This window comes from Podarcis erhardii (genome assembly GCF_964252035.2).
Source record: "Podarcis erhardii genome assembly, chromosome: 12".
NCBI lineage: Eukaryota > Metazoa > Chordata > Lepidosauria > Squamata > Lacertidae > Podarcis > Podarcis erhardii.
Genome location: NC_138513.1, coordinates 37201054 through 37214682, shown reverse-complemented (window position 1 = coordinate 37214682; position 13629 = coordinate 37201054). Strand labels below are relative to the sequence as shown.

Here is a 13629-nt window from a genome sequence, read left to right as displayed (position 1 = left end):
GATACTGACGAGGCTCGGGCGCTTAAAAAAGAAAAAAAACACACGAGAGAGCAGACGAAGAAGGGGGTGGGTGGATCCTGTTGGGTGAGCGTGGGCCACTCGGATAGCATTGCAGCGTCGCTCCAATTTGCGCGAGTGAATATAATACGCCCCCCATGAATAATTCAGGCCGGCCGGCCGGGACCTGCCGCTACTGCTGCTCCTCTCCCCGGCTTTCGCCGGTCTGAGCGCGTGTGCGCCCGAGAGGACCGAGAGAGACCGCGTGGGCGGTTGCTGGGGTTTTGTGTTCTTTTTCCGGGAGATCTTAGGCGAGGACCTGATCGATGCGATCGCCCGATCTCCCCCGAGACCTGCGGAAGGCGTGGACCAAAGGCAAGACGCCAAGCTCGTTAGCGTAAGATCGCGCGCTCCGCTCCATTCATTCATTTCATTCATTCGCAACCACCCCTCCCTTCCTCTCCGCGCGCGCGCGCACAAACACACACACACACACCATTTCTCTTTTGGGGAGCCCGCCTGCCCAGAAGCTGCTGCGCCAGCCGGATCGCCATCTCTCTCTCCTTCCAGCTTCTCCCGACATGCGGTGGCGGGGCCGGCGTGCGAGGATCGGGGCCGGAGAAGCCTGTCTGGGCAACAACTTGCGCCTTTCCCGGAGTCTCTCAAGAAAGAAGTGAACCCAAAGACCTCCCTCCCTCTTCTCCATCGACATTTCCCCCCTCGGCCCAGCTCTCTCCATCTTCTGAGACCGGCGGAAAGAGGTCCTGGGTTCAGAGACTTCTTCCCCCCTCCCCATTATTTAGTTGTTTTTTCCCTGGTCGAAGAAAAAGGAGGAGGAGGAGGAATAATAATCGCCCGGCGACGTGCACTCCGCGCTGGATTTCAACGCGAAGGCGCCGATGCACTTTCCAGACCAGGAAAGCTTCGGTCGCCCGCCCCGCCGTCCCAGAAGCGCTGCGCCGGGAGGGAAGGAGGAAGGCGCGACGGCGGCTCGGAAACGGCTTAAGACGCAGCAGCAGCAGCAGCGCGCAGCCAGTCGCGGGGCGCGGCAGGGAGAGAGACCCGGGCCCTGACGGAGCTTAAAAGAGGGCGGCGGACGGGAAAGCCAGGAGGGAGGAGAGGCCAGACCCACCGGCCCGCCAAACCCGCAAGGAGGAAGCTCGGAGCAGCGCCCTCACACCGCGCCTCCTTGATGCCACCCACCGGGGCTCGCCAAGCGGGTCTCCGCAGCTCGCCGGGGTTCATGCGGCCTCCTTGCTAGCCCGGTGCCCCTCCCCCTTCTCTCCTCCCCCGGACCCCCCCCCCCCCGCAATCCCCAATGGCTTCGTTCCCCGAGTCGGATTTCCAGATCTGCCCGCTGTGCAAGGAGATGTGCGGCTCGCCGGCTCCGGTCTCGTCCAATTCGTCCACCTCGTCGTCGTCCTCGCAGACTTCCACCTCGTCTGGAGGAGGAGGAGGGGGCGGCGGCGGCGGCGGGGGCGGGGGGTCGTCGTCCTCGTGCGCCCCGTCGAGGCGCCTGCACGTCCTGCCCTGCCTGCACGCCTTCTGCCGCCAGTGCCTGGAGGCGCAGCGCCACCCGGCCGCGGGGGACTCTCTCAAGCTGCGCTGCCCCATCTGCGACCAGAAGGTGGTGATCTCGGAGCCGTCGGGCATGGACGCGCTGCCCTCGTCCAACTTCCTCCTCAGCAACCTGCTCGACGTGGTCGTCGTGGCGGCCGCCGCCGAGGACCAGAAGAACAACGGGCGCCCCGGCGGACCCGGCGTCGTCGGAGGGAGCAACAGCAGCACCAACAACCGGCACCACCACCACCCTCGACAGCAGCCGGCGCCGCCGCCGCCGCAGCAGCAGCAGCAGCAACACCGCGCCTCGGCCGGCGGCGGCTCGTCGCCGGGCTCCGTGGCCGGCTCGGCGTCGTCGGGGGGCGGCGGCGGCGGCTCGTCGCTGCTGCTCCGACGGCCGCACAGCCGCCAGGGCGAGCCCCGCTGCAGCTCGTGCGACGAAGGCAACGCCGCCAGCTCGCGCTGCCTCGACTGCCAGGAGCACCTGTGCGACAACTGCGTGCGCGCCCACCAGCGCGTCCGCCTCACCAAGGACCACTTCATCGAGCGCTTCGGCCCGGGCCCGCCCGCCTCCACCGGCGCCGGGCCCGCCTCGGCGGCCGCGCAGCTCGCCCTCAGCCAGCCCTACTCCGCCGCGCCTTACACCATCCTCTCCTCCGTCTTCTCCGACCGGGTCAACTACTGCCAGCACCACGACGACGAGGTGAGTGGCTCGTCTCGACTCCTTGATCCGAATCAGGGGGGCCAAATCAAGCATTGGGGGGCGGGGGAGGGACTCCTCGCCTCGCCTAATCGACCCCAAGACACCACTTGAATGGCAGTGCCTAGAAACTTTTTTTGGGGGGGGGGATTGGCACCTTCAAATATTTTATTGGGGGGCCCTAGGAGTTTGCTCCTGTGCCTTGATCCGAATCGCCTTGTGGGAGTGATGTTGAACCGGGTGGGGGGGGCCGGGGAGTGAAGCCGCCTCTGAAGTTCAACAGGGAGAGAGGAGCCGGGGCTCAAGGGGTCCTGCAAACTGTCCTCGCCTGCCCTGATGTTTGGGGCTTTGTAAGTTGCATTGGATAGAGAGCAGCTTGCAATAACCGTATTGGGTTAAGTTAAGCAATGAAGTCTCTGAACTCCGTGTATTCAGCTTCTTGATCTGAGAACCCCCTCCGGAGTCCTGCCCCAAATCAACTTCAAATGGCTGCTTGCTTTGTTCTGGGGGTTTTTTGAGGGCCTTTTTTTTAAACGGAAGATAATGTAACGTGGAAACGTGTTACTCTTTGCTTAGATCATGTGCGGCTGTGCTCTTTCCACCCTGGGTGGAGCGATCTGAATTAAAGAGCACCTACAGAAGAGGCATATTTGAACGCCGTTTTGGTTTTGCTGGTTAACAGCACTAGGTTGCATGACTTAAATTCACAGCTGCTACTATATAGGACCCTTTTTCTGTACTTACTATCAACCCGGATTTTGTTCACAAGTGTGCACTGAGAAAATCAAAGGAAACAAATTACCCACTGTACTGTTCCCTCTGATCTGCCTTGTGGCTTCCAGGAAGGTGCTAAGGTGTAACCGATTTGTGTTAATTGGAATTATTTTTGAATCTGTGCCCATAAGAGCCTCAAGAGGAATGCTGTGAAATAAGGGTCCCTCCTGCGCAAATTGTTGCTGTGTTAAGAATTTATAGCGGTTCTTACAAGTTCCGCTTGTCTTTTGCAGGAAATGTATACTTTTCCCGTGCATTTGGCAATTCCCCTTATTGTATAGCTTCATTTATTCCTCATGATATTGTCTTGTAGCTGTACTGAAATGGGATTTATTTTTCTATAGGGCTGTCAAGTTCCTCCCTCCCTCCCCGCGGTTTTTAAAAGAGCGTTTGCCCTTCCTTTCCAGGACATCTGGCAACCTTAATTTCCTTTAATTCTCCCCCTTTTTACACCTACACGGTGTTCTTGCTGCTTCCAGCCCTTTACTTCCCTGTTCCTGCGTCTTGCATGCTTTGTTCACGTGGAGCTGTCCACGCTTAACTGGAGTAAATCTCCATAATGCTGTACAAAGCAGTAGAGCTGCTTTGGGTGGGGGGCATGTGCTGCAAGCAAGAGAGGATGGTTGGAGCTCTTAAGAGCAAAACTTCGTGGGATGCTGAAGAACAAGTGATGTGGGGGGGGGGCATGAATTTAACAAGTTTAACACACAGTACTGAAATCAGAATCAAGTGTGAGAGCCGACAATTGAAGCCCTGTGAACTCTGTAAACAGGAGACATTTTTTCACTTTGTTGCAAGCTCCTTTTTGTGACTTCCATGTCTCTTCCCAGCATTGCAAGATTGTCTCCTGAGATGGACTAAAGCTGCTCCTTCAGGATTCCCTTCCCTATTTGTTTTATTGAAAATAGTGGTTTGCATGAGCAGATTACTTAACTTTGCCAGTCTACGCTCTGCAGTTTAGATTGTGGGTTCTTAAAATGGAAATGCTACAAGTCCAGTTATGGAAATGGGAATTAAGGGTCACCATCTCTTAGCTTGTGGATTTTGTGGAGGATTGTGGCATGCAAATAAATGAGTGTGTAAGTTTGCCAGGGTGTAATACGACTCAAGGCTGACCTATGGACCCAAATGCCTCTGAGCATATGTAAAGTATCTTTCTCGCTGCTGCATAACAGCTAGAGCTCTTGCACATGTGGGATATAGACAAAGGCTTACATGGTCAGAGGATGTGGTTTCAAGATGGCTTTGAAGCCCTCCCTCTCTCTGATATGGTGATTCACTTTTGCTCTTTTTCATTTTTAAACAAGAATCTTCACTGTTTGAACTTTTCTTCAGTTAAAGAAAATATAAGTCACGTGAGCTTCTTTTGGTGTGTATGTTGTGTTGCAGCCCCCCCTCAAAAAATAATAATCATGCTACACAGAGTGTTCACAGTTTCCAAAAATATTCCTGTCACTGTTGTCTAGAGGTGGTCTCTGGGCAGGGGAAAAAAATAACAAAAATAATGCAGTCACTATTGTTGAGTTTATTTGATTGGGAAGGAAACATGAAAATGAAATGATCCTGAGATTATTGCATAACAGGAGAGGTGCTTTTGAGCTTGTTGTCTCCTCAACCTTAAGCATTGGATAATACCTAAAATCAATTTCCTATTATAAAAATGCTGTGTAGTGTGTCAAAGTTCTCACTTCTGATGATGTTGAAAAGCACCCAGTAATATGCTGTTTTGGAAGTTCCTATATTGAGTGAGATGAGAGACTTTTATGCTGCTCATGAAGAAACTTTTTGTTAGAAGGATCAAACACTTAATAAAATGAAAGGAAAACATAACGTTTAGAATTGCACTCCTAGTAAACTAATCATTTAAACCAAAAGCTAGACCCAAATGCCCTTAAATTTGAATTCTGGCAAGATTCCCATTAGTCACATAACATAAAATAGCAATAGTTGGAACAAAATAAGAAAGCAAGAGCAAATTGCTATACGTTTATTTTTATAACGCTTTAAAATTACACCTGTAAGCAAGGATAGCCATATAATCACGTTGCATTAAATGTATAAATAAAAGTCTGCAGTGCATTGATAATCTCAATTTAGTGCAATTTTTCCAAGTGCTAGCATTTTTTATTTATTTAAAAGAAGAGAATCGTACTTGGCATAAATCTATATTATAACAATTTGTTACTGTCGTAATTAAGTAGGCATTCTGATCCCCAAATAATAAAATCTAGATTCTAGTAGCAACTGCATGAACTGGAAGTTTAATTTGTGAGCCGACATTCCTCATTGCGACATTCCTCTTGGCGGTAGTGCCACAGTGGAATTTTCCATTGGCTTCATTGTTAAGAAGATAGCTTGCTTCCCAGCAAACTTCTTAGCTGGTCCTGACTACTTTGGAGATAAGAGTCATGACTTGAGGACAGAGTGGGCAAAGTTTCCCCGTGATTATTGCTATGTACATGCACTATTTAGGCTTAACCCCCCCCCCCTATGTATTTTAAGAAGGACTGGTTCTTAGCAGAGTCAAGCCTGTTCATACCAAGAAACTGGGTGACTTTTTACCATTTCTATGTGTGGTTATTTAGGGGGGGAAATGAGAAAGAATGCCTGAATTTGGTAAATAAAAGGACCGTTTAGGAAGGCTTTTTTTCAGGAAGGGTTTGAGGAAATGCAAAAATCTCCTCATTAGCACTTGGTTCTCCCACAGAGCTTTCTAATGTTTAACAAATACTCCTGTCTCTTTGTGGACCTCTGAAGGGCATTTGGAACTTTAAATGCAAATTTTTAAGCCTGCAAAGCTCAACCAAGAATAGCATTCCTTACTGCTGTAAGTATTTGGAATATTTCTGCTGATAGTTGTTGATGTCTTCTTCCCACTTCTTCCCAGCAAATATTTTCAGTACCTTCTCAGTTATAGTTTAAACTGGTTTACCTTAAAAAGGGCACACAGTAAGAAACTGGAAATACCTGTTGCTATAGCTGCATTGGGCATGTTTTTTGAATGTGAAGTTGTAACTGAACCTAAGGTTGGAAGCTTAGGTTCCAAATGATACTGAGATCTTGTACCAGGCTGAAAAATTAAGTTGCATTGCATCTTGCTTTGCGTTCATGCTTCTCTTGCCTGCTTCCTGCAAAAGTCCCATTTCTGGATTTTCAGACCTTGTCTAGAATAATTGCAGCAGATAATCGGTGAATAAGTGATGTAAACTCTTGTCACTGTAATATTTTAAAGTTGCAGTCCTAAACATGCTTTCTGAAGCGTATGCTCACCCACCCCCAAATACAGTTAGATTTTTGCAGGTAAACATGTAGAGAATTATATTTTTAAAAGAGGATTTTAACTCTGTAGTGGAAAAAATGCACTTGAATGTGCTGTGTTCCATATTGAGCCCAATACAAATCTGATATTAACGTTCTTTAATTTTTAAGGTTTGCCTTCCCCATCTAATGTTCAAACAACCTATGATGGGCCACTGCTCCCATCACAGCTGCCATGTGGAGGCCAGTTTTTAGAATCTGTTCATTGGCAGCTGTTCACTGCATGGAGCTGACAATTCTTAACACTGACCATTTGTTGCCATGTCTTCAAGTGGCAATAGAGAGAAATTGCTTGATCTGTGTTTGGTGAGCCACATTGATCAGTTTAAATACTTTGCTTATCCTGATGGACTTCCTTATCCAGAGCTAAACGGGTGAGCTAAAACTTGGAATACTTGGGGGAATCAAAACAGCAATGGGGGAAGGAAGCATTTTCCTGTTCTACAAATGCGTCTGACGTACATCCCGTCTATCTTAAACATTTTTTTGAGAGAGACTACTCTGAATACCAAAAGCGAAACCCTAGAGAATGCTTAATATTGTTGAGAAAGATTATGGTAAATTCACAGCTTGTTTTCGTTCTACCAAATGAACAATTGTGGAGAAAATTTTAATTAGAATTAAAAATAATAAGAGAAAGGTGTCCCTGATTTTGGAGACTGAACAATTCTGCAGAATTCAGCCATTAAGTTTGCAATATAGAGAAGAAAAAACCCAAACATGCTAAGGCAATTCTTCAAAATACCACAACTAAATGCCTGAGTTGGAAATATTCCTTACTTAACACTGCAGTTCTATCAGTGTCTACTCAAGATGCAAGTCTATAGAAGGCTTTTCCCCTAGTAAGTCTGTCAGAGAAGGTAACAAAAAATTGATACTAGCACAAAAGGACTAGGAATACTTTCCATATGCTCTAGGTTTGTGACTTTTGTTGGTCTCTGTACAATGTCTGCAACTCTTCTTTACAGGGCTGTGGGTTAGAGAGTGCTGGACTAAGACCTGCATGACCCAAGTGCGAATGTCCACACAGCTGTGGAGCTCATCAGGCAACCTTAGCCCAGGTGTGCATAATTTAGCCCTCATTCTAATTTCTCTTCCTCTGTTGTTGTAAGGATAAAATAGTGGGGAGAAGAGAGGTCACTGGAGGAAAGACTGGGATATAAATGTAATAAGAAAGCCTGGCCAGTCTGCTAGAGCTTCTGTCTGTAGTACGTGACTGTTTTCCACAGTGTTTCCATTTCTTCCTATTTTTGTGCTTGCCAGTGGGTACGGAATAAGTATCCTTTAACAGGATACCTTTAATCCAAGGGACAAACATATTTATCTCAAGTTGTGCTGATTGCATTGGGTAAGTTAAAAGAGAGCTTGAGCAGTGAAGGTGGGGAGAGGGAGGAGGAGGAGAATGTTGTTTATTTAAGCAGCATTCTTGCACAGTGGCTTAGCTATATGTAGATGCGTTCTAGTTGTGGTGTCTTCAAATGCTTTTTACCTAGATTTGACAGAGCTTTGGGTCTACGCAGGGCAGTGTTTCTGTCTCAAAACGAAAACCTGAGATGTTCCCTGGAAAGACGCTCCCCTGTTCTCTTCCTTTCTTGTTGGAGTGGAGTGGCAAAGAAGGGGGAATAAATTTATTTCTGCCTTGCTCTCTTGTACCCACCCTCCGATATTTTCTCATGGAAGTGTTGCATGATGGGGTTACTGTGCCCCTGTTTTGAATCTTGGTTTCCACAGTATTTTGGGCACACACATCTCAGAAGTCCCATGCAGAATTTGTTGTGCACTGTTTGCAGAGTTCAAATCCATGAGCATGGATTTTTATTTTTTCAGTTTTGCTATGATAACTTGTGCCACCTCGTTCATTTTTGATCAGCGTGTATCGCAAGGATGCCTACCCAGCACTATTGCTTCCTGAAACAGCTTGCCATAAACCATGGCACTAGAATTTAAGAATTGTTCAAACTTTCCCCCAAGAAACACACAAGTTTTTTAGGTAAACAACAGACTGCGTGGTGCCAGCTATCATAGCAAGTGACCCCAAGAGCCACAAGAGCTAGTGAAAAAGTAACAATTTGATTATATAGAGTGTAAAATGAGAGAGTTAAACATTTCCCTCGGGCTCAAAGAGTAAGCCTCATATCTGTCTCGGTAAATCAGATTCTGAGTGAGGATCTTCCAGCGACAACATGTAGCTAAAGTTGGCTCATAGTTTCTAGTTCCTTATTTGCCTGAAAGTTTTAAAATGGAGCTTAATCAGCAAATTGAATAAGCAACTGCAGCTTGGGTCTGCACGTTCCTACCCTGTACCATGGAGCTAGGATGTAGACCAAATCTTATTTTGGAGTTCAGAGACACATAAATTTATTAAGGTGAATTAACTTTCCTGTGCTCCTAGCCTTATTTCAGATTAGTACCTGGGAACTAGTAACCAGTTTTGGCCCTGTATTCACAAGGTCGGTTTTTAATATGCACACCAAGCCTTGTTTCTTTTCATGGTTTCTCTGTTGAAACCATGCTCATTTTTTAAAAATTGCTTAGATTTATACCCTGTCTTTCAAACGCATAATCAAGGCATCTAAAATTAACATTGTAATGTGGAAGAATCTTTCCACTGGAAACGTGCTCCCTTTCCCAAAAATGTTTTCTTTCACTGGAAAGCCAGGGCATTTCCTTTGTGAATTTAATACCCATAGTGATACTTCTACAGTGGTACCTCAGGTTAAGTACTTAATTTGTTCCAGAGGTCTGTTCTTAACCTGAAGCACCACTTAGCTAATGGGGCCTCCTGCTGCTGCCACGCTGCCGGAGCACGATTTCTGTTCTCATCCTGAAGCAAAGTTCTTAACCCGAGGTAATATTTCTGGGTTAGCAGAGTCTGTAACCTGAGGTGTATGTAACCCGAGGTACCACTGTACTTAACTCTAGGTTATGCTGTTTCTCCTTTATACTCTCTTTTTAATCCACTTTTTAGAGGGGTAGTACATTGGATGCAGAACTTGATTTCTGGAGAAAAGTTGGTTGAACTGTGAAAGAGAAGATTAAAAAGCTTACACTGCTTGTATATCCTTGGGCAGCCTGCTGGGCTCCCAGCTATTTTGGACTACAACTCCCATCATCCCCCAGCTAACGTGTGCTGGCTGGAACTGATGGAAAGGTAAAGGTAAAGGACCCCTGACAGTTAAGTCCAGTCTCAGACGACTCTGGGGTTGCGACGCCCATCTTGCTTTACAGGCCAAGGGAGCTGGCATTTGTCCACAGACAGTTTTTCTGGGTCATGTGGCCAACATGACTAAGCCGCTTCTGGCGCAACGGAACACTGAAACCAGAGCAGCGCACAGAAACGCCATTTACCTTCCTGCCGAAGCAGTACCTATTTATCTACTTGCACTTTTTGGTGTGCTTTCGAACTGCTAGGTTGGCAGGAGCTGGGACTAAGCAACGGGAGCTCACCCCGTCGTGGGGATTCGAACCACCGACCTTCTCATCAGCAAGCCCAAGAGGCCCAGTGGTTTAGACCACAGCGCCACCCATGGCTGATGGAAGTGTAGTTCAAAACAGCTGCAGAGCACCAGGATGTGCTAGGTGAATATTTTGCAGTTTCTGCATATAAATGATGTTTTTAGTGTAAAAGAGGCAGAATTGGTAGCATTGCTGCCACCTCTTCTTGGTCCTAGAGTGACGGGGGAAGAGGCACCTGTAAAGAATGCCACAGCTTTCTGAGAGAAATGGGAGTAGGCTGCATGAAGGAGGAAGGATGTATTTTCAAAGATGCATTCTAGCAAAGTTTGTCGTCTAGCTTCCTAAAAGAAAGGGATCTCATTTGAACATGGCCTATTGTGTTAAATATCGTTGTACCTTGGTTTTTGAACAGCTTAGTTCTCAAAAGTTTTTGCTCTCAAATGACGCAAACCCGGAAGTGACTGTTCTGGTTTGCAAACTACTTTTGGAAGCTAAATGTCCAACGGGGCCTCCGCAGCTTCCGATTGGCTGCAGAGCTTCCTGCAGTCATTCAAAAGCCATGCTTTGGTTTCTGAACATTTTGGAAGTCAAATGGACTTCCAGAATGGATTTCATTGAACTTCCAAGATACGACTATATTGGAAATGAGTTAGTATCATTTTTATTGTGGCATGCTCTGTTAGTCTTGGCTATATGCCACCTTTTCTTCTTTTTTTCCTTCCCCATGCTCTTCATTGTGTTGCTTTAGATTGCAGTGTGAACTCCCAATAATTTTTCAGATGGCCAGGCTCTCATATGTCCCATATATGCATTAGCTTTATGCTATTCTTGAGGTGAAAAAGCTGGCATGTTTTCTGAGGTATAAAGGAGCAAAAATCGATCAAAAGTCCTGATGGCAGCAGGGATTAGGGCAAAATATTGTGTATTGCTTGGATTTTGCAACCTGATTAATTTTATCTGTGTCAGATATCCATTTCAGCTGTGTTCCACGCACTTCATCAAATAACTTGTGCAAAACCCCTGTTGTGTGCCAATTCTTGAGAAAAGCGAAGGAAACGCTGTGCTCTAGAAGCCAGCATGATTAGATACATTTGTACTCTCAGAATGACATGGATTTTCGTTCTTCTAGCCTTCCTTTAAAAACGAGAAACAGAAGTGAGTTCTCTCTGTGTGTTTTTTAAAACAATGGAAACTCTCCTCTTCGCGTACTTCCTGGAATGTATATATTCCTGCTTGGACCAGAGCTATTGTGACCTTTTAAACTTATGAATGGACTGGCTTGAGCATCTTCACTGAAATTGTGCCTCTTGAATGTATGCTAATTGCACTAAAACAAGTATTGTGATGGGTTGGCTCCCAGCTCCCTGCACCTTTTGATGTGTAGCTAGCTTTAATCTCACCTAGTACTGTATTCTGAACCTGCCTCATGCAACACTATAAGTTCATGGTAAGAGAGCTTAGTTCCTGAACAAACAAACAAAAAGCTTGAAATTGTGAATAAGTTTGCTGCTGTGTCACCTTGGTATCTTGTGTATACTTCCACAATCTAAATGTCTGCCATCTTAACTGTGTACTAAGTGGAAACCCGGAAGCTGCATTTCCTTAGAAAGTTAAGTAGTGGCAATGATGAATACCAGTGGTTGTCAAATGCATCCAGTTATGTTGCCCGTGTGAAATTTGAGGTGGGGGTGGGGCAATGAGATATATAAAAAAAGCTGTAGTTCTTCTTAGGGAGTTGAACAGAAGAGGAAGGAAACACTGATCTAGATCAGGGATCTGCAAACTTTTTAAGCAGAGGGCTGATCCACTGTCCCTCAGACCTTGTGGGGGGCCGGACAATATTTTGGAGGGGAAAATGAATGAATTTCTATGCCCCGCAAACAACCCAGAGATGCATTTTAAACAAAATCACATATTCTACTCATGTGAAAACACCAGGCAGGCCCCACAAACAGCTCAGGGGTGCATTTTAAATAAAAGGGCACATTCTACTCATGTAAAAACACACTGATTCCTAGATCATCTGCGGGCCGGATTTAGAAAGTGATTGGGCCAGATCCGGCCCCCGGGCCTTAGTGTGCCTACCCATGATCTAGATGCATGTAGCTCTGGTAGAACCAATTCTAATTCTAAGCTTGCACATGCTAGTTAGATTTCTCTCCCCACCCCCATTCCTTCTGTAGGTTGGTTATTTGACCTTAGCAGATGGTAAGATTTCTAACTTTTAACATAGGGCGAGGAATAGAAAAACCAATAAAAAGTATCTTTCATTATGCAAAGTATCATTCCATTAAAATATCTATATGTCGGGAGAATTGCATTTCTAGAGTCAATATTGTCAATATTGCGTTAAAATGAAATACTGTGTGCCAGTCAGTTTTGTGTTGGCAACAACCACCAATCAGTAATGTACAGTGGGTGCTTCTCTTGTAGAGGCAATTCAGTCAGAAGGATATTCTGTGCCAGAAACTTTGCAAAGTTTCAGACGGGACATTTCCCAGCGCTACCAGGTGAAGTCTGTAATTGAGCATGTACTCTGCCACTCAAGCTTAAGGGGGAAGGAAATTGATTTGGTTCTGTTGTCCTCTGTGGACTGTGTGGAAAAAGGGAGCCAAATAGGTGGAGATGCGTTTCCTCCCTGTTATCAAAGCTTTCATGTAGGAAAGAGAAGAGACCTGTTCAATGAAAGTTGCGTTAGGGCTGAGGCTGCCATCACCCAACCAATAAACACTGTTTTGGAGAAGTGTGAGGGACGCGGGTGGTGCTGTGGGTTAAACCACAGAGCCTAGGACTTGCTGATCAGAAGGGCAGCGGTTCGAATCCCCGCGACGGGGTGAGCTCCCGTTGTTCAGTCCCTGCTCCTGCCAACCTAGCAGTTCGAAAGCATGTCAAAGTGCAAGTAGATAAATAGGTACCGCTCCGGCGGGAAGGTAAATGGCGTTTCCGTGCGCTGCTCTGGTTCGCCAGAAGCGGTTTAGTCATGCTGGCCACATGACCTGGAAGCTGTACTCTGGCTCCCTCGGCCAGTAAAGCGTGATGAGCGCCGCAATCCCAGAGTCGGTCATGACTGGACCTAATGGTCAGGGGTCCCTTTACCTTTTATACTGGCAACATCTCCTGGATTGAATCCTCCTCTTTGTATTTTCTGTGTTGTTGCAGATTTGTTGATTAACCTGAAGGTCTCTTCTCCTTGACTTCATCTTAGAATGGAGATGAATATTTGAGGTGGTGAACTTTGGTGTGTTGGCTTCCTGATCTTGGCTTCTAATGGCTTATAGCTCCTCCCATCCTATCCCTGATATCCTACACTCCATATTAAGAACAGTAAATTCTGCTTTCCCAATGGTTAAAGCAGTCCTTGTTAGGCTTTTGTGGACCTGGCATGTTCTAAATCTGGTTATTACACTATTTTGGAAACTTTTTACGTAGCAAGATAGTAGAGCCTCATATTAGGGCAACTTGAAACCCTACTCATCTCCACAATGGAGATTCACCCCCACCTCCCACCCCCTTTCCAAGCTACAACTTTTGATTTACACAGATACAGCACAAGCGGGAAATGACCAATATAAATGCCTCGGATAGAAAACCATTGATTGGGCTTATTGAGAGATACCACCTTCCTTTCAAGTAGACTGTGAAGGATACCTCTCTCACATGTGCCTTTTGAAGCAAATGCTGATCTTGCTTACATTAGATTTAAAAGTTAATCATCCTTCTCCTAGAAGTACATAGGCTGATTTTCTCCCCTCTGCTTCCCCTTTAAAAAAAGGGAACAAATTGATAGCGTTAACAAGTATTGACAGTTTGAGACTTGTAGACTT

The 13629-nt window shown here is 46.3% G+C and overlaps 1 protein-coding gene across 1 annotated transcript in view; it reads left to right on the top strand.

The window, feature by feature from the left end:
• The first annotated feature begins 1299 nt into the window (after positions 1 to 1299).
• Positions 1300 to 13629, top strand: part of TRIM71 (tripartite motif containing 71) — a 51582-nt gene continuing 39252 nt past the window's right edge. Inside the window, exon 1 of the mRNA XM_081882007.1 lies at positions 1300 to 2260. Within this exon, the coding sequence (XP_081738133.1) occupies positions 1316 to 2260 (945 nt within the window). The 5' untranslated portion in view covers positions 1300 to 1315. The remainder of the gene's footprint in view (positions 2261 to 13629) is intronic.